This window comes from Hemiscyllium ocellatum, chromosome 6 (assembly GCF_020745735.1).
Source record: "Hemiscyllium ocellatum isolate sHemOce1 chromosome 6, sHemOce1.pat.X.cur, whole genome shotgun sequence".
Taxonomy (NCBI): domain Eukaryota; kingdom Metazoa; phylum Chordata; class Chondrichthyes; order Orectolobiformes; family Hemiscylliidae; genus Hemiscyllium; species Hemiscyllium ocellatum.
Window position 1 is genome coordinate 119,492,448 of NC_083406.1, and position 25,380 is coordinate 119,517,827.

General features: G+C 41.3%; 1 protein-coding gene across 2 annotated transcripts in view; it reads right to left on the reverse strand.

Moving 5' to 3' along the window:
- uvrag (UV radiation resistance associated gene) overlaps positions 1-25,380 on the reverse strand; it is a 315,405-nt gene that overhangs the window by 141,719 nt on the left and 148,306 nt on the right. For both annotated transcript variants that reach the window (XM_060826320.1, XM_060826321.1), the window contains 2 exons: positions 20,005-20,092; positions 19,025-19,085 (listed from right to left, as the gene is read on the reverse strand). In XM_060826320.1, coding sequence (XP_060682303.1) covers positions 19,025-19,085; positions 20,005-20,092 — 149 coding nt within the window. The remainder of the gene's footprint in view (positions 1-19,024; positions 19,086-20,004; positions 20,093-25,380) is intronic.

The following is a 25,380-nucleotide window of genomic DNA, read 5'->3' on the forward strand; positions in this document are numbered from 1 at the left end:
ATGAAAGTAAAGCTTGAAACCAAAACTGTTCTACATGCAGTGCTTTTCAGGGCCTTAAGGCATTCTAATTTTTTTTAAGATACAGGTGATGAATTTTAGACATTGGTGTCTGAAGTGCAGCCACCAATTTGCAGAGAGTGGTATGTGTATGGAATGAGCTGCCAGAGGAAGTGGTGGAGGTTGGTACAATACATCATTTTAAAGGCATCTGGATAGGTATATGAATAGGAAGGGTTTAGAGGGATATGGGTCGGGTGCTGGCAGGTAGGACTAGATTGGTTGGGATATCTGGTAGGCATGGACGGGTTGGGCTGAAGGGTCTGTTTCCGTGCTGTACACCTCTATGACTCTGACTATAATTGGAAATTAAATATTATTGAATATAAAATGAAGTCAGCAAAGAACAAAAAGGGGAGGGTTGGCAGTGTTGAATGAAGATATAATTACAGTCTGCAAAAAGAAAATACCATAGGAGGGGTTAAGGACAGAATAGATTAAGCTAGAGCTCAAGGAACAATCATGTCCATCTTCCATGCAGCAGGTGTGCGTTTGGTAGCTGGGCCACAATTTATTGCCCACCACAAGGTCCCCTTGAGAATGTGGTGATGAGTTGCCTTCTTGAACCACCATAGTCAATTAAGTGCAAGAGCACTTAATGTGGTTAGGGAGTTTGCAAGGCTTTGATCTGGCAACAGTGAAAAACGATCATATATTCCCAAGTCAGGATGGTGAGTGGCTTGGAGGGTACCCTGCAGGTGTTGGCATGCCCATGTATCTGCTGTCCTTATCCTTCTAGGTAGTAGTGGTCATTGTTTGATAGGTATGTCTAAGGAAACTTGGTGAATTTCTGCAGCCCATCTTGTACATGGTACATACCATAACTAAGCATTGGAGGAAGGGGGAGCAGAGGTTTATACCAATGGTGCCAAACCAACGGACAGCGTTGTCCTGGATGGTGTCAAGTTTCTTGATTGTTGTTGCAGATGGACTCATCCAGGCCTTGTGGATGGTAGACAGACATTGGTGAAGTGGTGGTGAGCTACTTGTTGGAGAATTGACAGTGGGACATTCTGTTATGGTGATGCCATTGAAAGTCAAGGGACAAAGGGTAGGTTCATGAAGATGAACGTAGTGCGAATTTGTGTTAGTTGCCATTTGTCAGCCTATCCAGGTCTTGGATAAAACCCAAAGGCAGACGCTCTTGGCCCTGACAAGTGCTCATTCTACCTCAGATTACTGTGAGAGTCAGGTATCTCAAATGCTTGAGCAACAGGTGAAATCAGCTGTTTCACAATGCTATTAAACAGTATCATCATGCTGTCTGCCAGTATCCGGTTGGTGGCAGCAAACCAAAAGCACATTGTGCCCATCATAATCTTGTGGTATGTGAACTTCAGTGCCACTGTGATGCCAGGCATGTAGGCCAAATGCCCCCAAAGACTGGCAGATCATACCAAACCACATGATGTCAACTGTTCACAACAAGCAAGGTACTAACTGCAAAGCTCACAAAAGGCACCCAACACGAGAGGAGATTCTACAATTTGACAACATTACCAACTCAGTTATCCAGCCAAAGAATTACACTGACAACCAAGTTAGGATGGTCAGTAAGGCACGCAATGTGGTGCTCATATGTACTAAAAAGTGACACATACCGATATATTTTGCAGTGAAAAGAATGTGCACGCGGTCTATGTTTCAACTTGAGAGGGGACCGTCATTCGTTGGTCAATTTCTCAGGGGAAATAAGATGACCACAGTCAGAGTGAACCTGCTCAGTTTAAAATTTAAACAAGCCTGGCAGTTAACTGTCAGTCAGCATTAACAAGTGCATTCTGCATGGCAACACCACAAGAGTAAATTTGCCAACCAATTGACATTGTCTCACTTGGTTGTTTTTCCTTTAAATTAAAGTTCTTGCATAATGGCCCGATGAATTCAAGATGCAAAGCTTCAATAAAGTATATCCTTTTTAAAGGAATACTAAAATCTTGCACTACCAAATCCACTCTCACTACTGCATTGATTTCATCTTTGACCAACAAGCCACACTATCTTTTTGTTTTGTCTGTGTTTCGTAAAGATTAATTACTCTGGAATGTTCAGTTCTTAGCCTTTGTCACCATGCATCCATATTTTTAAGAGTTAAAAATCACAGCACCAGGTTATAGTCCAACAGGTTTATTTGGAAGCACTAGCTTTCGGAGCACTGCTCCTTCATCAGGTGTTGTGGAGAATAAGATTGTAAGATAAAATTTTGCTATAAATTCTACATTGTGAAGTAATTGAAATTACATATTGAAAAAGACCTGGATTGTTTGTTCAGTCTCTCATCTTTAAGAATGACCATATTGGTTTCAGTTCTTTCATATGTAAATCGCAGAACGTTTACAATGTCAGCCCAGATAATGCACTTCAGGTGTGAACTGCCACATGAGATTGTGGTCCAATGGTCAGACTGATTTGAATCTAAAAAATGGATTTACACAATCTTCCATGGATTCATGCAGTTTTGAGCATCGCAAAATGTAATCCTGCAGTACAAGTTCGTGCGTGTGTGCATACACGTGCATGTGTATGCGTGGGGGGTTGGAAGACAGGACTTAGGAGTGTTTCAGAGTGTGCATGCGCACCTGTCAGTGCACACACGTCCGTCCGTGTGTATACTGCAATGGGGTCATCCGTGGTATTTTATGAACCCAAGGTCCCAGGACCTTGGATTCAAATCACACTACAGGTGACCCCCATTGACAGATTCAGACACTCCTATTCTCTCTCTCTCTTACACCTTTACACTCTCACAAATACTCATAACCCCCACTCCCACCTTATACTCAGGGGAGCATGAAGCCCAAGAATGTCCCTTCCCCCTCAGGCAGCTGACAAAATTTGGCATGACAGCAAATACCCTTGCCAACTTTTATAAGTGCGCCATCGAGAGCATTCTGTCTGGATGTATCGCTACCTGGTATGGCAACTGTACCATTCAAGATCGGAGACTGTTAGTGAGAGTGGTGAACTCGGCCCAGACGATCACAAAGACCAATGTCCCATTTATAGAATCCATCTTCCAGGCCCGCTGTCAAGGAAAGGCCGCCAGCATTCTCAAAGATCCATCCCACCCTGGCAATGTTTTTCTACAACCTCTACCATCAGGGAAAAAGTACAGAAGCCTGAACACATGCACCAGCCGGTTTCGTAACAGTTTCTACCCTACCGTTGTTAGAATACTGAATGGACTCTCCAACTCACCATTCGCCTATACCTGTTTTTGCCGCTATTTCCTATTTTTTACTTATCTACGCTACTTAACTATGCGTTCTGCCTGTCTTGCTTTTCACCTTGCCTCGGTACATGTGACAATTCAATTCAAGTTTGCGGTGTGAATTTGTACTTGCAGAATTACAGTTTACTTTATTCAAAAACTGCATGAATCCATGTAAGATTCCAATCAGTCTGACCATTGTGGCAGAGACAATCTCACACAGGACAGTTCACACCTTAAATGCTTTTAAGCATAAATCTAGGCCGACATGACACCAATTGTTAAATTCTGTATTAGTGGTGCTGGAAGAGCACAGCAGTTCAGGCAGCATCCAAGGAGCAGCTGCCTGAACTGCTGTGATCTTCCAGCACCACTAATCCAGAATCTGGTTTCCAGCATCTGCAGTCACTGTTTTTACCAACTGTTAAAGTTGACTTGAGAATGTAACTTTTAAATGTTCTACAATTTACATATGAAAGAAATGAAGCCACTATATTATTCAAAAGATGAGACACTTAAACAATCCAGGTCTTTTTCAATGTATAATTTCAGTTACATCACACTGTAAACTTTTGCTATAAATTCTCTTAGAATCTTATTCTCCACAACCACCTGAAGGAGCAGTGCTCCAAAAGCAAGTGCTTCCAAGTAAACCTGTTGGACTATAATCTAGTGTATGGTGTGATGTTCAACTGTGTACACCACAGTCCAACACCAGCATCTCCAAAACATATTTCCATAGTACGATGGATGTATAAATTGTGCAATTTGACACTTGAATAGTATTTTGAATTTTGAGTTGGTAACTTGGGGTTGGGGGTGTTTGGAATGAACTTCAAGTATTCCATAGCAATGGTGATGTCTTCTGAAACAGTTTGAGAATGTGTCAGTACCTTCATTATTTGATTTTAACAAAAATTTTGGTTGGAACTGTGACCTATGAATTGAAGGTGAACTTTGGATTGTGAGCAGATTTAAAAATAACGAGCAAACTGATATTTGTTCATGAAGCCTGACAAGGGAAACAAAGAATTCAAAGTTTGAAAGGTTTTGAACAATCGGTTTAGACAGAAAGGCTGTGAAAGCTGCTGCAAGGAGTTTTGGTTGTTCTGATTATTGTCCCATTATATCCTATTCAACGTTCAGAGAACACAATCCAAGAAACAACAAATCAACTTTCCTTGGAACCTACTAGAAGCTATTTGTATTTACCAATGTCTACAGAAATCAAGGCACAATCCCACGTGTTTACAGTACTTTGGATCATGTAAACTGCTTGAGTGAACTGTCCAATGATATCCACTTTTTTTCTTTCAACTTATTCCTTACCTGTCTGTCTGAGAGAGATTGTGGCTACTTTCAAAGAAACAGTGACATTTTTATTAAATATAAATTTGATGTCTGATATTTGTACACTCTGGTCAGGAACCCACTGGGGCAATTTTGAGGATAACTGAAAATTTTAATTTTACTATGTTGCAAATTAAAGGGATAGCCAGTTTGATGTGGTCTGGTTTGCTATCCCCATATTGTAACGAGTGTTACTTTGGTCTGTGTTTATATAAAAATTTTACAACTTACCAGGGTGAACCATTGCACTTCAAGGTTTCGGTCAGAAATTTCTGCATTTGGATGTTCTTTTTGAGTTTAAAGGGAAACATAGCTTAGTGAGAAATTGTTGTTTAAGTTTTACTGTGCTTTGGGCAGTTCCATAAAATTCCTGTATGGAGACAGATGCATAGATTCTTACTCCTGTGAAATTAGATTACATTTGGCCAAGGAGTTAATGATTGTCCCACACGGTGTTTGGCTAAAACTCCAAAGAGGATTTGAAGCAGAGTACACTTAAGCTCAATTTTATGATAGGAACAGAGAGGACGACACGGAACAGAAATAGGTCATTTAGTCTGTTTGGGTTTGCTCTGCCATTTAATAGAATCTTCAATGCTTTTTATCCACACTACATACCCAAAGACCGAACTCCCACAACCAAAGAAAACTCATCTTTGTCCTAAAAGAGCTCCTGCACCTTCTTTTTAAAGATGGCCCATTCTAGACTCTAACCATGGTAAATATCTTTACTACGCACACTGACTATGCCTTTAAGCATTTTACACAAACACCTCATTCTTCAGAGTCCACCCTATCTTTCTTCATAGGGCAATGCCACCATCTCAGGAACAAGTCCAATGAACCTCTGCTAAAGCCGTCATTGGCAATATCTTTCCTGAGATAGAGACAAAACTTGCCCACTGCACTCCAGAGCAGTCTAACTAAGCTCCTATACAACTGAAGCAAGACTTCACTACTTCTGTACTCAAATCTCCTGCAATAAAGACTAACATTCCAGTAGACTTCCAAAGGTGAAACCAAGCGTGACATTTATTAGAGCCCTTTGGAGGTGGTAACAACCAAGGTAGATAGAAGGGGAATCCCTGAAGGTTACATATCTGGATTTCCAGAAGTCTTTTGATAAGATACCACACCCATTAGGCTACCCAACAAGTGAAGAGCCAATGGTGTCTGGAGGTAGTATATCATCAAGAGACAGTGTTGGGGTAAGAGCAGTATTTTCAAGATGACAAGATGCAACAAGTGGAGTTCCACAGACACCAGTGCTGGTGCCACCATTATTTTTACAACATATTAATGACTTCCTACCAAAAGTGGACCATTCATTTCTTCCCCATTATATGGATATATATTCCATCTGCCATGTTCTCATCCAACCAATGAGCCTGTCTAGCCACTTTAAGCAACTTCACAACACACATTCCTGCTTAACTTTTTATCACCTGCAAATTTAAAATTCCATTTGGACCCAACATCCTAATTATTCATTTATTGTGAACAATTGGGGACTAAGAACTGATCTTTATAGTACCCACTAGTTACAATCTAAAAGATTTTCTTTCCTTTGCTCCATTTGTTAGATTCCAGAGCATTGAATATCACATCTGTGTTTATCAACTTTCAGCACGATTAATTTCTCCACCAAAGATTTAACAAGCATTAAATTCCTTCAGTTTCTTACTCTCTCTCGTTACTTGGGTTTTTAATTCTGGGGGATTTCTTGGATCTTCCTCAGTGAAAATAAACATGTATCTTCATTGTCATTTCTCTATCCCCCATTACAAATTCTCCTGACTTACCTTTTAATTAAGTTTGTGTTATCTTAACCAAATGTTTCTTATCACTGTTTTCAGCTTAGGCAGTTAAAAAATCACAGATACCTTAAACCTATTACAACGTTACAGAAAGGGATTCTGGTGTGAGTGCTGTATAAAGAATGCTATTGCATTTTTGCAACTTGGCAGGGATGTTTCAAGACTGATTGTATTTAAAACTAAGTATGATCCTGAATTATGTTATAAGAAAATAGAGTTTTATACTGGTTCCACAAAATTATGCGCTTCTGTTTCAGTGAGCGATCACCTCAACAACATAAAACAGGTGATCTATCAAGCCAGATTTCTGTCTGGGATCTGATTATCAAGTAATAATCATCAGCTAAGATCCTAACAATAATCACAATTATATAGTTGCCACCGACAACTATTTGCAGTGTTAATTCACGTACCTTACTGTAGCTGATTGCACAAGTTTGCAGTAAGTGTTTTTCACACTTCTGTTATCTAAAAATTAATAATGTGCAGTTACAGGGAGAAGGTGGGGGAACAGCACTAAGTGAATTGATCAAATGCCAGCATACATACAATGGGCTTCTTCCAAACTAACAATCGAGGATTATGATATTGTAGATACATTTACCTGTGCTTATTGTAACTTTACAAAAACTGACTGATCTAAAAGCAAGGATTTATGATAAGAAAATTTTGTAACACAAACATAAAAGCTTTTTAAAATGGAGGTACCCCACAAACTCCCACTTGTAGCTTGTTAGAATGAATGAGAAAATGTCTTCACAAATTCATTCAGCTCATTCATCTGCCATTTGCTTCCCAAATCTCTTTCAGCTCCCCACCACACCATCCTTGCTAATTGTTCATATATCTTAAGTTGATTCAAAGTCTGACTTTATACATTAAATATAAAATTCCACCTTGGATGTATCCAGCTTGTGTGTATTAGCAGCAAGTATGATCTTGGATATTGGTAGTAAGGAGGTAGGAAATGATTCACAGGTGTGCCCCAATAAAGAGTAGGCTAACTTCATGGAGTCAGAAATAATACGAAGGAACGATAAGTATGTTGATTTTAGGAGTTAATTGCATGAAATGCTTTGGTGTGAAACACAAGCATTGTATCAAGCGGACACCGGTCATTTGCCACTATAAACATGGATCTAATTACTACCCAAATCCTTTTGAAGTCATGCTTTCTTATTCATAAGAAAAAATGTATTTCTCAGCAAACATGAATCTGACAGAGGAAATCTGATGAGCAACACATAGCAAACGCAAACCCACATTTCTTTTTAAGTCTTTTTGTCCACTTTGCGGCAGATCTTGGTTTTGAAGAAAAATGTTACAAACAATGATTAAATTTTAAGGATTTGCCTCCATTTATAAGATGTGGAACATCCATTATGTTGATTTCTAGCACAACATTATGGTGTCAATAGCTAAAACCCAAAATGGAAGGCCTGAGGGACTCAGCACCAGCCATCAAGAGTGGCAAGTCGTCAAGTGGCTCCAGCACAAGTAACTGGAAGCACAGCAAAGAACTGTGCTGTAAGCAAGCAATTTAAAACAGGGTCGGATTGCATGCGTTGGTGCTTTCAGGCAGCTGTAGTTACAGCAGAGGTTGCCTGGATCTGAACATATATTAGAGAGGGCACAATTTATCAGTGATCATTAGAGATAAGAATGCAGAATTTCTCCCATCTTAAAGTTCTTCATCAAACCCATTTTATCTCTTACATCTGAGTATCACAGCTCAACCACACTAGTATTTACCACCTTTACCATCTCACTTTACCAAAACTCTCATGGTTATCCCTTTAACCTGCTTAAATTAAGGTAATTCAAAATCCTATTAACACTCATTAAGACTCATTCACTTCTCACCCCATACACCAAATGGCCTACAGTGGCTCCAACCTTGACTCAAAGATTTCCTGTATCTTAACTTTTCCTACCTCCATTACATACAGATATTTCAGTTCTCATGCCCACACCCTCCCCATGCATCCTCAATTTTAACTGTTTCTTCAATTGCAATCATACCTTCAGCTGCCTAGGCCCCAAACGTTCCGACATTTTCCCTTGAAACCTCAACGTTTCAATCTCACTCTTCAGACAAAACTTTTCATAATTTGTTGTGATACCAATAATAATTGCAGTTAATGAAAGTTGCCATTTTAATACACTTTAGTTTTCTTCTGACAGTGTGATTGTTCTCATTTGTTTCTATCACTATGCTCTTTTCCAAATCTTGCATGTTTTTCTGATCACCATGTTAACTTTTCTTTTGCACAAACCTGCATGATTTAAAGCAGATACTTTTACTCTACTTCATATTTAAATATGCTTACAAATCTATTCAGGGTCACATTTGTTCAGCTTGAGAATGTTGACTGGTTAGTTCTTTGTCTGGCATGCCCAGCATTATCCTTCCAAAGGTGCTCGTTTTGCAGTCTGAAGTGTTGAAACACCATACTCACAAATTAGTTCTTTTGGTTCTTTCCTCACATGAAACTTTTGAAAATGAATACCACATTAACCAGGTTCCCATTTATTGGTACCCCTCGTGTTGTCAATGCCTCCCAAATTGCTTCACTAGTCTCCCTCAACACTCTGGGAAAAATTCCATCCAACCCTAGGGAGTAATTTGTCTTAAGCTCTTTCAGCTTGGCTAGGGCTTGCATTTCATTCCAGAAATTAGCCCTTTTATATATCTGGCTCTGAGCCCCAGATCACATTAAACTTGACAATTCTGTGGTCACTGTCCCCCAGTGTGATACGACTTGCATTTCCTGTAAGTTGTCGGATTCATTTATGAATATCAAGTCAAGATGAGCACCGTCTCTCTCTCGTGGCTTCCGTTAAGCGCAGAGTTAGGAAGCAGTCATGGATAACATTTACCAGCTCTGGTTCTAAACCACTTGGGTTTTCCAAATTCATGTTAAATTCCAAGTTTCTCATTACAATAATTTGTTTTTTTGCACACCTTTCTAGTCTACTCCAAGCCATCAGTCCCTTCCCTTGTGTTGACCCAGTAACCTGTAACAAAATCCTACTCTCAGCTTGCATTTCTTCCATATTAAAAATTTCTAGTCAGAGTAGCTTTTCCTGCAACTTTCCTGTCCTCCAAGATATCAAATTCACAGAATATATTTTTCTGCATTGTTTAACAAGACAGAAGAGGTGGTCTGGGAAGGATCAGAAGGGTATGGGCACCACCAAGAAGATATGGAAGCTGAAATGGTGTTGAATATTGCCATTGGATGTGAAATGGAAGTTTCCTTCCATAGTTTCCACTGGCACAAAGTAGTTGCTGATACATGCAAAGGAGTAACATCCTCTATGCTTGGTTTAAGCTCTCTTCCAGCATATAAAGTCACAATGGACTGAAGGAACCTTTGCAATTTTTTAGTCCTACTGAATTTAGCTGTTAAGGAGAAGCCTTTTTTCAAGTTTAAACTTGACATACACTTCAAAGTTTTCACGTTATCATTTCATTCAGATTTGCATTAAAGACAACTAGCAAATTGGAGTACACCCCATGTGAATGAAATATCATTATACTTCTACTCTAAGGTAGAGAATAAGGTTTGGGGACCATTTGCCTCTGGTTAGCAACAGATCAGAAAATGAGCAGCAAGCAGAGGTCAATAGGATAAACTGGCAGGGCCAGTCTTCTGAACATGGTGAGTGAAGGAATCAAAGATCAAAATGCGAGTTCAAAGTTGGAATAAATTATTAAGATGAGGCTTAGTGTTATCAGGAATTAATAACTAAGGATGGAGAGTGTGAAAAGCATGGTGTACAACAAAATATTTAGAAAAATAAATCAATACAACTTATTTAAAAACCTTGTACCTAAATGCACACAGTATTCAAATAAACTTGATGAGCTGACAGAACAAAGAGATAAATGGGACAATCTGGTGGGGATTAGGGAAATGTGGTTACAGGAAGATCAGAACTGGGAATTAAGTGTCCATGGACATTCAATGCTCCAAAAGGATAGACAAGGAGCTGCAGCAGGTCGAGTTGCTTTTTTAAGAATGCTACCAAGGCTGTATTATGAAATGATTTTGGTAGTAGGGACCAAAATGTTGAATTAATCCGAGTGGAAATAAAAAGTATGGGAAGAAATTTCGTTGAGTAATTCACAGGCCCCCAAAGAGTACTTCTTAAACAGGGCGTAGTATAAACCAGGAAATAATGAGCACTTGTGAGAAGGGCAGAACACTATATGGGTGATCTGAACATGCAAAGTGATTGGGTTAATTAATTTGGCAAAGGTAACCTCAAAGAAAGGTTCATAGAGTCTATGAGGGACTGTTTCTTAAAGCAACACATCATGGAGCAGATTACTTCACATGTGGTATTATGTGATGAGCAAGGATTGATAAGTGACCTTATAGTTAAGGATCCTCTGGGAAGAAGTGACCACAACATGCTAGAGTTTCAAATTCAGATTGAAAAAATGACGGCAGAGTCGCGTAAAAGTTTTATCATTAGACAAGGGTAATTAAAATGACCTGAGGAAGGAGTTGACAAAAGTGGACTGGGCAAAAATATCAAAGAGGACAGGTGAAGAACAGTGGCAAATGTTTAAGAGCAATACTAAATATCTCTCAACTAAAACAGATTCTGAGAGGAACAAATTGCAAAAGGTGAAAAATCACCATGGAGGTTTAACAAGGAGGTCTGAGATAATAAAGACACATCCGCAAAATGTGCAGAAGTTAGTAGCACTTTGGAGCATTGGGAGAACTTTTAAACATCAGCAAAGAATTACTAAAAATGAAATCAAATGAGCTAAGATGAACTACAAAAAAAGGTACTAGCAGATAACAGAAGAACTGATCCCCAAGGTTTTCAAAAGTAATTTTTTAAAAAGTGAAAGTAAATGTTGGCCCTTTAGAGGAAGAAAATGGTGAGGTAATAGTGGGATAATCAGAGCCACTAAACCAGTGGGGACATTGTTGGAGTCAAATCATAAAAGGGAGAGATAACTGAACACTTGGTGAAACAAAGCTAAATTCACCAGGTTCGACATGATTTCGTGAAGGGCAAGTCATGCTCGACAAACTTGGGAGCTACTTGAGGATGTAACTAGGAAGATAAATAATGGGGATCCAGTAGACGTGGTATATATAGACTTCCAGAAAGCACGTGACAATGTGCCACATAAAAAATTGATCCAGAAGGTTAGATCCCAGGGTTTTAAGGGAACACGCCTTGGTAGAGGATCGGCTGACAGGGAAAAAAAACAGGATTAGTGGGTCCTTAGCTGGATGGTGAATTGTAAATAGCGGGGTGCCACAAGGTTCAGTTCTTGGACCTCAACTGTTACAAAAGATCTGCAAGCAGGGACAGAGTGCAACGTGGCAAGGTTTTTGATGATACTAAAGTAGGTGGGAAAGCAGGCAGTGATGATGAGATAAAGAGTTTACAGATGGATACAGAATTTAGCAGATGGAATTTAATGTGAATAAGTGACAAGATTGTTTTTCTGACCAAAGTAGACAAAGGGCAAGTTATTTAAACAGGAAGCAGATTCAAAGTACGTCAGTACAAAGTGATCTGGTTGTCTTTGTGCATGAATTGCAGAAGTGGGTATGAAGGTGCAGCGTTTACTAAGAAATGCCAGGATTCCATTTGCCTTTATTGCCAAAGCTGAAAAATGTGTTGCTGGAAAAGCGCAGGAGGTCAGGCAGCATCCCAGGAGAAGGAGAATCGACATTTTGGGCATAATCCCTTCTTCAGGAATGAGGAGGGTGTGCCAAGTAGGCTAAGATAAAAGGTAGGGAAGAGGGGCTTGGGGGAGGGGCGTTGGGAAGGTGATAGGTGGAAAGAGGTTAAGGTGAGGGTGATAGGCCGGATAGTGGGTGGGGGCAGAGGGGTCGGGTAGAAGATTGCAGTTCAAGAAGCCATTGCTGAATCAGAGGGTTTGGACTGAGATGGGCGGGGTTGGGGGTGGGGGGACGGGGGGGAGGAGAAATGAGAAAGCTAGAGAAATCTGCATTCATCCCTTGTGGTTGGAGGATTCCTAGGCAGTGAGAGAGGGACTCACTGAAATCCTTGAAGAGGGAGGAAGAGAGCTTCTTCAAGGAAGGCATCCTTGCAAGACGATTCGCAGTAGGTTAAAATCAACTTGGAGAAAATGAGGACTGCAGATCAGAGCTGAAAAATGTGTTGCTGGACAAGCGCAGATCAGGCAGCATCCCAGGAGCAGGAGAATCGACGTTTCGGGCATAAGCCCTTCTTCAGGAATGAGGGTCTGCCAAGCTGGCCAAGATAAAAAAAAAGGTAGGCCGGGGAGGGGGGGAAAGAGAGGAGAAGAGAGAGACTTGAAGGAGGGGCATTGGAAATGCCATTTCCACCTATCGCATTCCCAACGCTCCTCCCCACTACCTTTTATCTTAGCCTGCTTGGCACACCCTCATTCCTGAAGAAGGGCTTATGCCCGAAACGTCGATTCTCCTGCGATGCTGCCTGACCTGCTGCGCTTTTCCAGCAACACATTTTTCAGCTCTGATCCCCAGCATCTGCAGTCCTCACTTTCTCCTACTTCATTTATTGCCAAAGGTCTGGATTATAAAAGTAAAATAGTATTGCTACATTTTATAAGGCTAACAAGTTGAGAAGATTTGTAGCTCAGGTGGAGGCTCTCGATTTAGGTTTGCTTGTTGAGCTGGAAGGTTTGTCTTCAGACGTTTCATCACCAAACTAGGTAACATCATCAGTGAGCCTCCTGATGAAGCACTGGTGGCATGGCCCGCTTTCTAACTAGGTTTCCTTGGGTCAGTGATGTTATTTCCTGTGGTGACACCATTTCCTATTCTTTTTCTCAGGGGAATGGTAAATGGGATCCAAGTCAATGTGTTTGTCAACAGAGTTCCAATTGGAATGCCACGCTTCCAAGAATTCTTGAGTGTCTCTGTTTGGCTTGTCCTAGGATGAATGTGTTGTCCCAGTCAAAGTGATGTCCTTCCTCATCTGTACGTTACGATAATAGAGAGAATGGGCCATGCCTTTTTGTGGCTACTTGATGTTCATGCAATCTGGTGGCTAGATTTCTGCCCGTTTGTCTAATGTAGTTTTTGTTACATTTCTTGCAAGGTATTTTGTAAATGACATTAGTTCTGCTTGTTGACTGTATAGGGTCTTTCAAGCTGCTGTTTTAACATGTTGGTGGGTTTGTGGGCTACCATGACGCCAAGGGGTCTGAGTAGTCTGGCATTCATTTCCGAGATGTCTTTCATGTAGGAGAGTGGTGAGGGTTTCTGGACCCAGTTTGTCTGCTAGTTGGGGTCTGTTGCTGAAAAATCAACAGACTGTGTTCATTGGGTACCTGTTCTTTTTGAATACACTGGATTGGTGATTTTCCTCTGCTCTGCGTAGTTACTCTGTGCTGTAGTGTGGTGGTGGCTCATTGAAATATTTTAATGCAGCTCCATTTATGGGTGTTGGGATGCTTGACTTGGATCCCATTTACCATCCCCTGAGAAAAAGAACCGGAAATGACATCAAGCCAAAAAACCTGGACACAAATCGAAAACGGGCCATGCCATCAGTGCTTCATCCAGAGGCTCACTGATGTTACTGAGTATGGTGTTGAAACATCTCAAAACAAATCTTCCAGCTCAGCGAGCAAACCAACAATTATATAAGATGTTTGTGATACCACATCTGGAATATGGTGTCCAGTTTTGGTCTCCTTACTTGAGGATGTGGTTACACAGAAGGCAGTTCAGAGTCTCACCAGGTTAATTCCAGGGATGAAAGGGCTGTCATAGGAGGAGCAGTTGAATAGCTTGGGTTTGTACTTGCTGGAGTTTTGAAGATAGAGGGATATCTGACTGAGGTATATAACATGCTGAAAGAGATTGATAAGGTGGACGTAGAACACACTCAAACAAGAGGGCATAGATATAGAGAGAAAAGGAGTTAAGTTCTAAACCGAGAAAAGGAAAACCTACTTCTCTCAGAGGGTTATGAATCAGTGGAATTCACTGCCTCAGAGTGCAATCAATCAATAGTTTAAAGAAAGAAATAGATACATTTCTGATGAAAAGCAAACTAAAGGGTTAGAATTGAAGAAAAGTAGAATTGAGACCATAATAAGATCAGCCAAGATCATTTTAAGTGGTAGAGTGGGATCAAAGGGCTGAATCACCTTCTCCTGCTCCCAATTCCTATGTTTCTATAATAACTTTATATGTTCTTCTAAACAATTAATGATTGTAATGCAACCAAGACAGGTTTACACTAAATATGTATTATGTATGAAGGACAGCTATATACATTTTTATAAATCACACATATGACATGAAACCAGAATTCAAGCTACTGAAAAATTTCTGAAATAATTAATGTTTCAGAATCTATTACACATATCTTTGGACAAAGTTATTTTAGAACACATTATCCAAGGAAGGTGGTTTTGAAATCAGGCCGATGTTCCCCTATTACATACAACAGCACAGAAAATGTCTGTAACCCTGAACGGCTGTTAGATGGAGATTGTGAATGCAATTGTATGGCTCAGTTGCCCCCTTGTGTTGAATCACTGATTAAGAACAACATGGAAGTAGACATTTTGTAAACACTTCTTTTTTCCATAAGCCTAAAATTTCCATTCACAATGTCATTGGAGTGCAACATCAAGACAACACATTCAAGCAATGTTTTATACATGATTTTTCTTGTATCAAAACAAAAGCCCCTTCACTTCTGAAACTTGGATATGAATCAAGGCAGACAGGATGGAAATATTCTCTCTGCTGGTTGCAAGCGGTCTCAAGAGAATTTGAAACTAGGAACTAGGCTACAGCCTTTCAACCAGAGTGTACAACATTCCACAAAATGTGGGTATAAACCATTTTTTCCCCAAATCTGTGTTGGTAAACTAGAATGGCTTTAGAGCAACGAATAGCAGACATGAGTGTCACTGCCTGACATGGAGATCCACTATCTGAGCACAGCTGATGCAGTGGTCCCCAAACCTTGCATCTATCAATCCTTCCTTCCACCTGTCCATTCCCGAGCCACAGAAACTTCTGTGCCACCCTAAAATTTCCCTTGATTTCTGCCGCAATTACTTGCACTTCCTCTGGACCAATCTTCTGTTTATATTCCTGTTACAGCTTTTTTTTACTTCACATCATCAACCCTTGTTATATATTCCTCTAATACATTCTATCACAGACCCTAGTTTTTGTTCTCCATATCTCTTTTGCACTTATCTCTCGCTCTGGTTAAAACCTCATCTACAGCATCATCCAGTTTTGATGAAAGGTCATTAGCCTGAAATGTCAATTCTTCTTTGTAAAGATGCTGCACAGCTTATGGAGCGAATTCCAGCCTGTCTATTTTTAATCACTGTGCTCAGCTTTACTACAACATTAATAATGTCTGATGCTGATAAGAACAAAAATGAAAGATACACTCCATTCTTGAGCATAACATCAAGCAGCACAAAATATAAACTGTAACATTGACAAAATTGTTTAGGTATGTAATTTATTGGCACAGTAATCTTCTAATACTTATATTCAACAGCTAATTAACTGATGTATGATTCAAAACTTTTTCATGTCTTAATGAATTAAAATCAGAGCAATTCGAAGTGAGGACAGTGAACCAAAAAATAACCAGCAACCAAAAAGTACAAATTTGGCTTGAGCAATAAAACCAACACATCAAGTTACAAACACCTTAAGGGACTACCATCAGATATACTTAATGCTTCTTCATTTGCAAAATGTCTCTTGCATATACTGTTTTATAAAGTCTCAGTGAATGAAGTTCTTTTTAACCCAGCATTCATAGCAACAGAGACCATTATATCACTGGTATCAAGTCATGCAAGCATTCAATTCCAGAGATGGAGTAGTTTCTGTCAACCCGATTATTAAATTAAAAACCTTACATGCCAAAAAAGCAGCTTCTTTCACAAAATCTGCTGCTGGCATTGATTGGCACACTGACAAGAGAAATGGAAATAAAGTTGCACGAGCAAGCATCAGGGATGCTGACTCAAGTTGCAAGAGGTAAATTTTCATAAGAATTTGGCCCACCGAAGGTTGTCCGTGGTTCCAGACTGCATCATACATCTAATAAAAATGCAATTTATTACAAGAGTAGTGCTACTGTTACATGAGAAAACTCTAAGTTGGAGCAAATTGAAGTTTACAAAACAGGTCATTTTAATCTCAATGAATGCCCATTTTTCACACTTCCCTTTATTATACTTTACGGTCTGGCAAATGGCATGGAGACTGCTACACAATCAGTCTATGACAAAGATTAAGAATTTCACCAATTTGTATGTTTAGGACAAATTTAAATCTCAATTCCATGTGTTTTGATACAGAAACAACCGTCTTCTGCTGTTGGCCAAGGCAACCTAGTTTGACCCAGCCTGCCAACCAGAGTTTGAGCAGTTGCCTGTTGATTTGTCCGGTGGGTCACAATTAGCACACTTGCATAATTCAGTAACCTAAAATTTCCATGATTGAGAGATAGTTACAGTGGAAACTAAACTTCATCTTGCACCAAAAGGAGGATAGATATGGGTACTTTCTCGACTGTGAAGTTAAATACAGTTGATGCCTAAAGAGACTTGGGAGATTCAAGTGGATAGATCTTTAAAATGTCATGAAATAGGTGCAGGAAATAAATTAAGACAGCTAATAGAATACTGGTGTGCCTGAAGGACTCTATTACTAGGCCGTTCAATCTGAGCTGCAGCCTTACAAAGCCCAAGTTAAACCCCTTGTAGAGTACTGAGAGCAGATCTGGGTACCACACCTTAGGAAGAATAGACTGGATATATACAAATGCAAGTTTCCAAGAAGGATACCTCGACTTCAGGTGTTAAATTATGAGGAAGTATTATCTGTAAATCTGTTTCTCTAGAATTTATACGGTTATTGGGGTGATCTGACTGAAGTCTTCAAGATATTAACAGGATTTCACTGGTTGGAAATTCTAGAAATGGGGGTGGAGTCTAAAAAAATTAGCACGGGATTGTTCAGGAGAGATATCAGGAAGAACAGTTACACAGAGGGGTGGTGGAGGTTTGGAACACTCTTCCACAAACGGCAGTGGATGCTGGATCAATTACTAACCTTTAAATCTGAGAATTGTTTTTCAGTTAAGCAAAAATATTGAGGAATATAGGCATATGGAGTTAAGTCACAGATCAACCACGATCTCACTGAATGGCAGAACAGGATCAAAGGGCTGAATAACCTACTCGTTATTGGAGAAGCACAGCAGGTCAGACAGCATCAGAGAAGGAGGGAAAAAAAATCAACGTTTCAGGCAAAAGACCATCAGGAACGAGGGTGGGAGCCTTGGGGGTGGAGAGATAAATGGGAGTAGGTAGCAGAGAGTGCAATAGCTAGATGAAGGCGATGGGTCAAAAGGGGAGGGCAGAACGGATAGGTGGGAAGGAAGATTGACAGGTGGTACAGGTCATAAGGATAATGCTGAGTTGGTCAGGTGGAACTGGGATAAGGTGGTTTTTTTGGGGGGTGGGGGGGGGGGGTGGGTGGGTGCGGGGGAGTGTGAGGGAACTGGCGAAGTCCACATTGATGCCCTGGGGTTGGAGGCTCCAGGGGCGGAAGATGAGGCGTTCTTCCTCCAGACGTCAGGTGGTTAGGGAGAGGAGATGGAGATGGCCCAGGACCTGCATGTCCTCAGCAGAATGGGGGGGGGGGGGGGGGGGGGGGGGGGTTTGAAATATTCAGTCATGGGACAGTGGGGTTGATTGGCGCAGATGTCCCGGAGATGTTCCCTAAATGAGCTAAGGGTGGGGGAGGAGAGATAGGACAGTATCGAAGTATGTTCAGTCGGAGCAGACCAAGATGATGGGTCGGCCGGGGTGGTCAGGCTTGTGGATCTTGGGAAGGAGGCAGAATCAGGCAGAGTGGGGTTCCTAGACTATGAGGTTGGAAGCTGTGGATGGGAGATCCCCTGAGGTGATGAGGTTGTGGATGGTTTGGTGATGGCGGGGAAGGTGATCATAGTCAAGAGGGCGGTAGGATTTAGTGTCTTGAGTTGGCACCTGGCTTCGGCAGCATAGAGGTCAGTGCGCCAAACTACCACTACACCCGCTTTGTCCGCTGGTTTGATGTTGTGGTTGGGGTTGGAGCAGAGGGAGTGGTGGGCTGACTGAAACATTAAATTTACCTGCTCCTTGGATGCTGCCTGACCTGCTGTGATTTTCCAGTACCACTCTAATCTTGACTCTGATCTCCAGCATCTGCAGTACCCAGTTCCAACTACTCCTGTTATTGCAGTGCTATGCATTTATAACCTCTTGTGGAGAATATAAGCTCATGCAATTAACAACCAACATCAATATACCAGAAAGAAAACAAAAATCAACACTAACGTGCACAGTTAAAACAATAGGTGCATATAACCGATTAGCTGAAGAGGATGTTTGCACTCTAAGAAGTGTTTTACATATAACTGACTTGCTTGTACAGTAGTGTTGTCACAATTATTTTACTTGATGAATCAGGCTCTCATCGATATCTAGGTGAGTCAAACCGAAGGAGTACGATAACCAAGTATTCAAAAATAAAAGCACAGATTTTGATACCTTGAAAGTCTTCTGAATTTGGTAATTTGACTCCACACATAAAATAATCCTTCTGATCATTCTGTAGAAGACAAAAATTGAACCACTTAACTAGTAGTTCTGACAATGCTGTGCACAATATGGTTTTAAGTTTCAAGCCAGTACCAATCTACATTTACAGCTACCTTACTCCACACTGAATTCAGTATGAATAAACAAAAATTTGGAAGCTTTTTAAACTTCAATAGGGAGCTTAAACCTATGTCAAAAAGAATACTGAATCAAGCTGTCCATCTCAAAATTAAATGAGGTAGTCAGAAGACCTTCTTAAATGGAGAGGGACAAGAAATAAGAAATCGTGTGTAAATTCGTAAGGAAGATGGCCTATTGGTAATGCCTCCAGATAAGCAATCCAGAACTCCAAGGCATTGTTCAAGCATGAGGAAATGGGTTCGAATCCCTGAACAGACAGTGAAATATGAATTCAATAAAAAGCTGGAATAAAGAGCTAGCCAAGCGATAACTATGTTGTAAAAGCTGTTGACTGCTGTTCATTAATGTCTGTGCTTACCTAGTCTAGATGTGAACACAGACTCTCAGCAATGAGATGGACAAATAACAGCCCTCTGAGCGATAAATGCTGACTTAGCCAGCCATGTCCACATTCAGTAGATGAATGAAAACAAAATCAGTGCCTAACTGAATAGCACCCTTCATCTTATTTCACGTGCTTTCTGGGTCTCTCCATTTTTCATTAAAGTTACAGATTTTGCCTTCCAATCTAATAAAATCCTCCCTGAATCAAGGGAATTTTTCAAAATTAAAACCAATGCAGCTCACTTGCCATTTCTTTCAAAACCCGAGAATGAAATCCTTCAGGGGCACAAAGTAGTCAGCCCAGACCACTGCAGTACAATTTTGTTGGTGATTGAGATTCTCATTTGTAACCCTCCCCATACTTTGTAAATAAATGATATAGGTAAAGAGTGCAATAACCTTACCACTTCAATCGGGTAAATATAAGACAGTTCCGACAACAGTTGCCGACACCGAATGTTCAGTTGAGCATTAGTCTTCAGGAAGTGCTCTCTGTTAAATAAAGCAGTGTGTTACTTAACACAGTATATGCAAACAACACAATTGAGAGAATCTTTTATTGTGTACAAACTTGGTCTTGACACTGCAACAGGTTGACCTTGCTTCAAAATTACCTCTGATCATAAACAGTTATCCTCAGAGATTGCAAAAAGCAGTAGATAAGCAAACGATCTTTCTATTAACAGCTGTTGAAAAATAATCACATTACTACACAAGTGTGTGTGCTTGGTCATGATACATTGCTGCTGAACATTCACTGAAGCTCATTCATCCAGCAGTGCAATTTGGGATCATCATAAGCAATTCCTTTATATCTAAGCAACAGGATCTCACTACCACCAGCTGTACAGAATCCACCATATCCGAACCACTAGCCATTGGAGACCATGGCTTTTGGAAATTGTCAGTGTTATAACAAAGGTGCGGTGCTGGAAAAGCACAGCAGGTCAGGCAGCATCCTGAAGAGCTTATGCTCGAAACAGACTTTCCTGGTCTTTGGACGCTGCCTGACCGGCTATGCTTTTCCAGCACCACAATCTTGGATAGCATTATAACAAAACCAACATAAAAAAGTGACTGCTGCCTTCTGCATGGCTAAGAGCTCCACTTCACTGTTCACAGAAAAAACATTTATGTTGTAGTGGTTTTCACTTCATTGTGAAAGTTGGAATTGTTCTTACACTCCATAAAGCTTGCTCTGCCATTTAACATAATAACAGCTCAACTTGGGTTTCAACTCTACCTTCTGTTGGGATCCATTATTAAGGTTAGGTAGTGTAAGAAACTTTATTGTTAGGTAGTGCTCACGTAAGGTAGTATTAGCAAGTCTGGAACTTGTTAGCTTCACTAGACAACAGTAAGCCATTATGTTACACTAAGAACAGACTGAAAAGCTGATGGCATAGCCTGAAGAGGCCCCAGGGAGGGTGAAAGATAACAGGACATTGGAGCCGTGTCAAAATGCACGTAGCTCAAACTGAGGTAATAGAATGTTATCAGGTGAGAACCAATGACATACCAAAATTCTGCATTTTACCAAATAAGGATGTAACTCTGGAATGTGAGAGAACAAAAGGATAGACAAATTAAAATATAGGCAGAACACGCCTTCTCCAGTGAGCTAGACACCTCACTGTACTGTGTACGATTCTCTCTCATTAAACCTGTATTTACTTTTAATCAGACCCAGTGTCTCTCTCCTCCAAACGAACACGGGGACAGAAGATCTGTCCCAACACTTCTCATACTCAATTCACTCAAAATTTTTAAAGTTTTAAAGTTATTCAATAACGCATCATTCACAACCCTCGAAGGTAGAGAATACCAAACATGCACAAGTCTCAGAACGCATTCTCCACCCCAGTCCTAAACTATCAGTGCCTGATCCAAGCCCCATTTGCATCTTAAATTCCTCAACCAGTGAAAACAGTCCTTCAATGTCTAACCTATTTAGCCCACTCAGTTTTGTATGCTTCAGTGAGATTGTACTTCTTGTAACTTGAGAAAATATAGACCCAACTCAATGATCTCATTATAAGACACACCCCACATCCTAGATACTTTGAACCTCAACAATACAACCTCCTTGGGAAATGTCGAGGTCAAAACCATACTGTACTTATTCTCACAAAAACTGCATATAATCTGATTGAGACTTGTTTATTCCTGTACTCCAATCCCCTTGCACAGTTAACTTCCAAACTGCTTGCTGCCCTGCACACTGATTTAGTCTTCCCTGTAGGTGTGCTGTCTTTTTATTCTTCTGCAAAAACGTCATGCTTTCACACATTATACTCCATCAGCCATCTTGGTGGCTACTCACTTAGCATATCTACTTCTCTGCACATCATAATACTGATTCGTGCAAGTCATCTCGCACTGAAGTCAGAGCCTTGCTTAGTTTCTTACTGGTAAAAGATTTCTGAAGTGCGACAACAACTTGCATTAGTAGAGGATTTAGGGTGTAGGTTTGCTCGCTGAGTTGTAGGTTTGATATCCAGACGTTTCATTACCTGGCGAGGTAACATCATCGGTGGAGGAAACCCCATTTCCCTGCATTTGGCTCATATCCTTCCAAATCTTTCCTATCCATGTATTTATCCAAATGCTTTTTAAATGTTGGTAATGTACACACCTCCAGCATTTCTGCTGGCAGCTCATTCCATATGCATATTATCCTCTGTGCAAAAAATGTTGCCCCGCAGGTTCCCTTTTATTCTTTCCCTTCTAACCTTCACTTGATGCCCTCTTGTCCTCAATTCCCCAACCCTGGGAAAAAGTCTGAGTGCACTCAACGTATCCATGCTTCTCATGATCTTACAGACTTCTTTAAGATCCCCCCCCAGTCTCCTACGCTCTAAAGTACAAAGTCCTAGCATGTCCAACCTCTCTTTTTTTAAACTCAGGCCCTTGAGTTCTGGTAACATTGTTGTAAATTTCTTCTGCACTATTTCCAACTTAATAACATCCTTCATGGCACCTAGCACCTTTCCCTGCAGCTGCAGGAAATGGAAAACCTACTCTCACACTATCTCTTTTATCATTCCAAGTCTGGCACAGATTCCCCTGCATTTCCTTGAACCTGCTTTAATGCATCCATTACCAATGTGGTCTCCTCTACATCAGAGAGGAGAAAGTGAGGACTGCAGATGCTGGAGATCAGCTGAAAATGTGCTGCTGGAAAAGCGCAGCAGGTCAGGCAGCATCCAAGGAGCAGGAGATGCGACGTTTTGGGCATAAGCCCTTCTTCAGGAATGAGGCAAGTGTCTCCAGCAGGCTAAGATAAAATAGGGAGGAGGGACTTGGGGGAGGGGCGTTGGAGATGTGATAGGTGGAAGTAGGTCAAGGTGAGGGTGATAGGCCAGAGTCAGGTGGGGGTGGAGAGGTCAGGAAGAAGATTGCAGGTTAGGAAGGCGGTGCTGAGTTCGAGGGATTTGACTGGGACAAGGTTGGGGGGGGGGGGAGGAGAAAAGAAGGAGGGGAAATGAGGAAACAGGAGAAATCGGAGTTCATCCCTTGTGGTTGGAGGGTTCCTAGGCGCAAAATGAGGCATTCTTCCTCCAACCGTTGCGTTGTATTGTTATGGTCTGGTGATGGAGGGGTCCAAGGACCTGCATGTCCTTGGTGGAGTGGGAGGGGGAATTGAAGTGTTGAGCCACGGGGTGGTTGGGTTGGTTAGTCCGGGTGTCCCAGAGGTGTTCTCTGAAATGTTCCGCAAGTAGGTGGCCTGTCTTCCCAATATAGAGGTGGTCACATCGGGTGCAGTGGATGCAGTAAATGGTGTGTGTGGAGGTGCAGGTGAATTTGTGGCGGATATGGAAGGATCCCTTGGGGCCTTGGAGAGAAGTAAGGGAGGTGTGGGTGCAAGTTTTGCATTTCTTGCGGTTGCAGGGAAAGGTGCCGGGAGTGGAGGTTGGGTTGGTGGGGGTTGTGGACCTGACGAGGGAGTGGTCTTTTTGGAACACTGATAGGGGAGGGGAGGAAAATATATCCCTGGTGGTGGATCCGTTTGGAGGTGGCGGAAATGACAGCGGATGATACGCTGTATACGGAGGTTGGTGGGGTGGTAGGTGAGAACCAGTGGGGTTCTGTCCTGGTGGCGGTTGGAAGGACGGGGCTCAAGGGCAGAGGAGCAGGAAGTGGAGGAGATGCACTGGAGGGCATGCCCCTTTGGTCCTTGAGGGGTCCTATTCTTTCCCCAGTTGTTAATTTTCCTTTAATAACCTTAAGGATCTCTTTGGATTAATCCTAATCTTGTGAGCCAAAGCCCCCTTTTCGCCCTTTTGATTTCCTTAAGTAAACTCCTGTATCCCTTATACAAAGGTTCACTTGATCCCAGTTGCCTGTATGTGAGCCATGCCGCCTTGTTTCTGGTCAAAGCCTCAATATCGTGTCATCCAGAGTTCCCTACTCCTGCCAACTTTGTCCTTCACCCTTCACAGAAGCATACAGAGCAGGAACTCTTGCTACCACACTTTTAGATATCTCCCACTTGCCAGAGATTTCTTTGCTGGCAAACAAACTACTCCAATCAATCCCTGCAAGCTCCTGTCCAACTCATCAAAATTCTCCTTGCCCCAGTTTGGAACTTGAATCTGTGGACTAGTTTTGTTCTCTGTAGCTACTTTATAATTAATAGAATTATGGTCACTGACCCCAAAGTACTCCCCCACTGTCAACTGACCTGCTCTATTTCCAAAGGCTAGGTCAGGTTTTGTCCCTTCCAGAGTAGGGCCATCTACATACTGCTGGAGGAAATTTTCCTGAACACACTTAAGCACCCCATTTAAGCCATTAACACTATGGCAGTCCTAGTCTATATGAGGAAAATTAAACTCCCCTACTATGATAGCCCTATTGGTCCTATTTGTTTCCTTGCATATTTGTTCCTCTAATTCCCATGGACTATTTGGGGGCCTACAGCACAATCCCAATAACACCACCAACCCCTTATTTCTTAGCTCCACCCACAAAGCCTCACTGGATAATCCTTCAGTTATTTCATCCAGCTACTGTAGTGAAACTCCCCTTAATCAAAAATGCAACACTCCCCTCTTTCCTCCACTTCCGTCCCACCGAAAGCACCGGCACTGTGGCCACTTCGGCACATTAAGCTGCCAGTCCTGTCCCTTCCTGAGCCATGTTTCTATAATGGCTAGAACATCCCTGACCAATGAGTTCATGAGTATTACCTGTTTACCCTCTTGAATTTAAATAGATGGAATTTAATCCAACAGACATTCCTCGCTGCCTGTCGTGTTCAAGCCTGACCTGACTCTTCAGCTTGCTATTACCATATCTCCTTCCAGCCTCGCACTTGCCTCTCTGCTGTTGAGGATCCCACCGCCTGCTGATCAAATTTAAACCCTATTTTGGAGCACTAGCAAATCTGCTCACCAGCATATTCACCCTCCTCCACTTCCTAACTCAAAGTCTACCCACCAGCTGCAAGACCCAAATCCAGAGTGTAAAAAAATACTCTTCAGTTTCTTGGTCAAGTGCAGCTTCAAAAGATTCATTAAGTTCAAAATCCAGGACAAAAGAAGGGCATTTGATTGACTCTTAATTCACAACAGATGCATAATGGGAGCATTATCTACAATATATATAAAATGCACAACTACAGAAATTTGCAGGAAGCTGAGGAAATTCGGCATGTCCATAAAGACCCGCACCAACGTTTACAGATGCATCATACAAAGCATCATAACCAGGTGTATAATGGCTTGGCACAGCAATTGCTCGGCCTAGAACCATAAGAAACAACTTGAAGTTGTGGG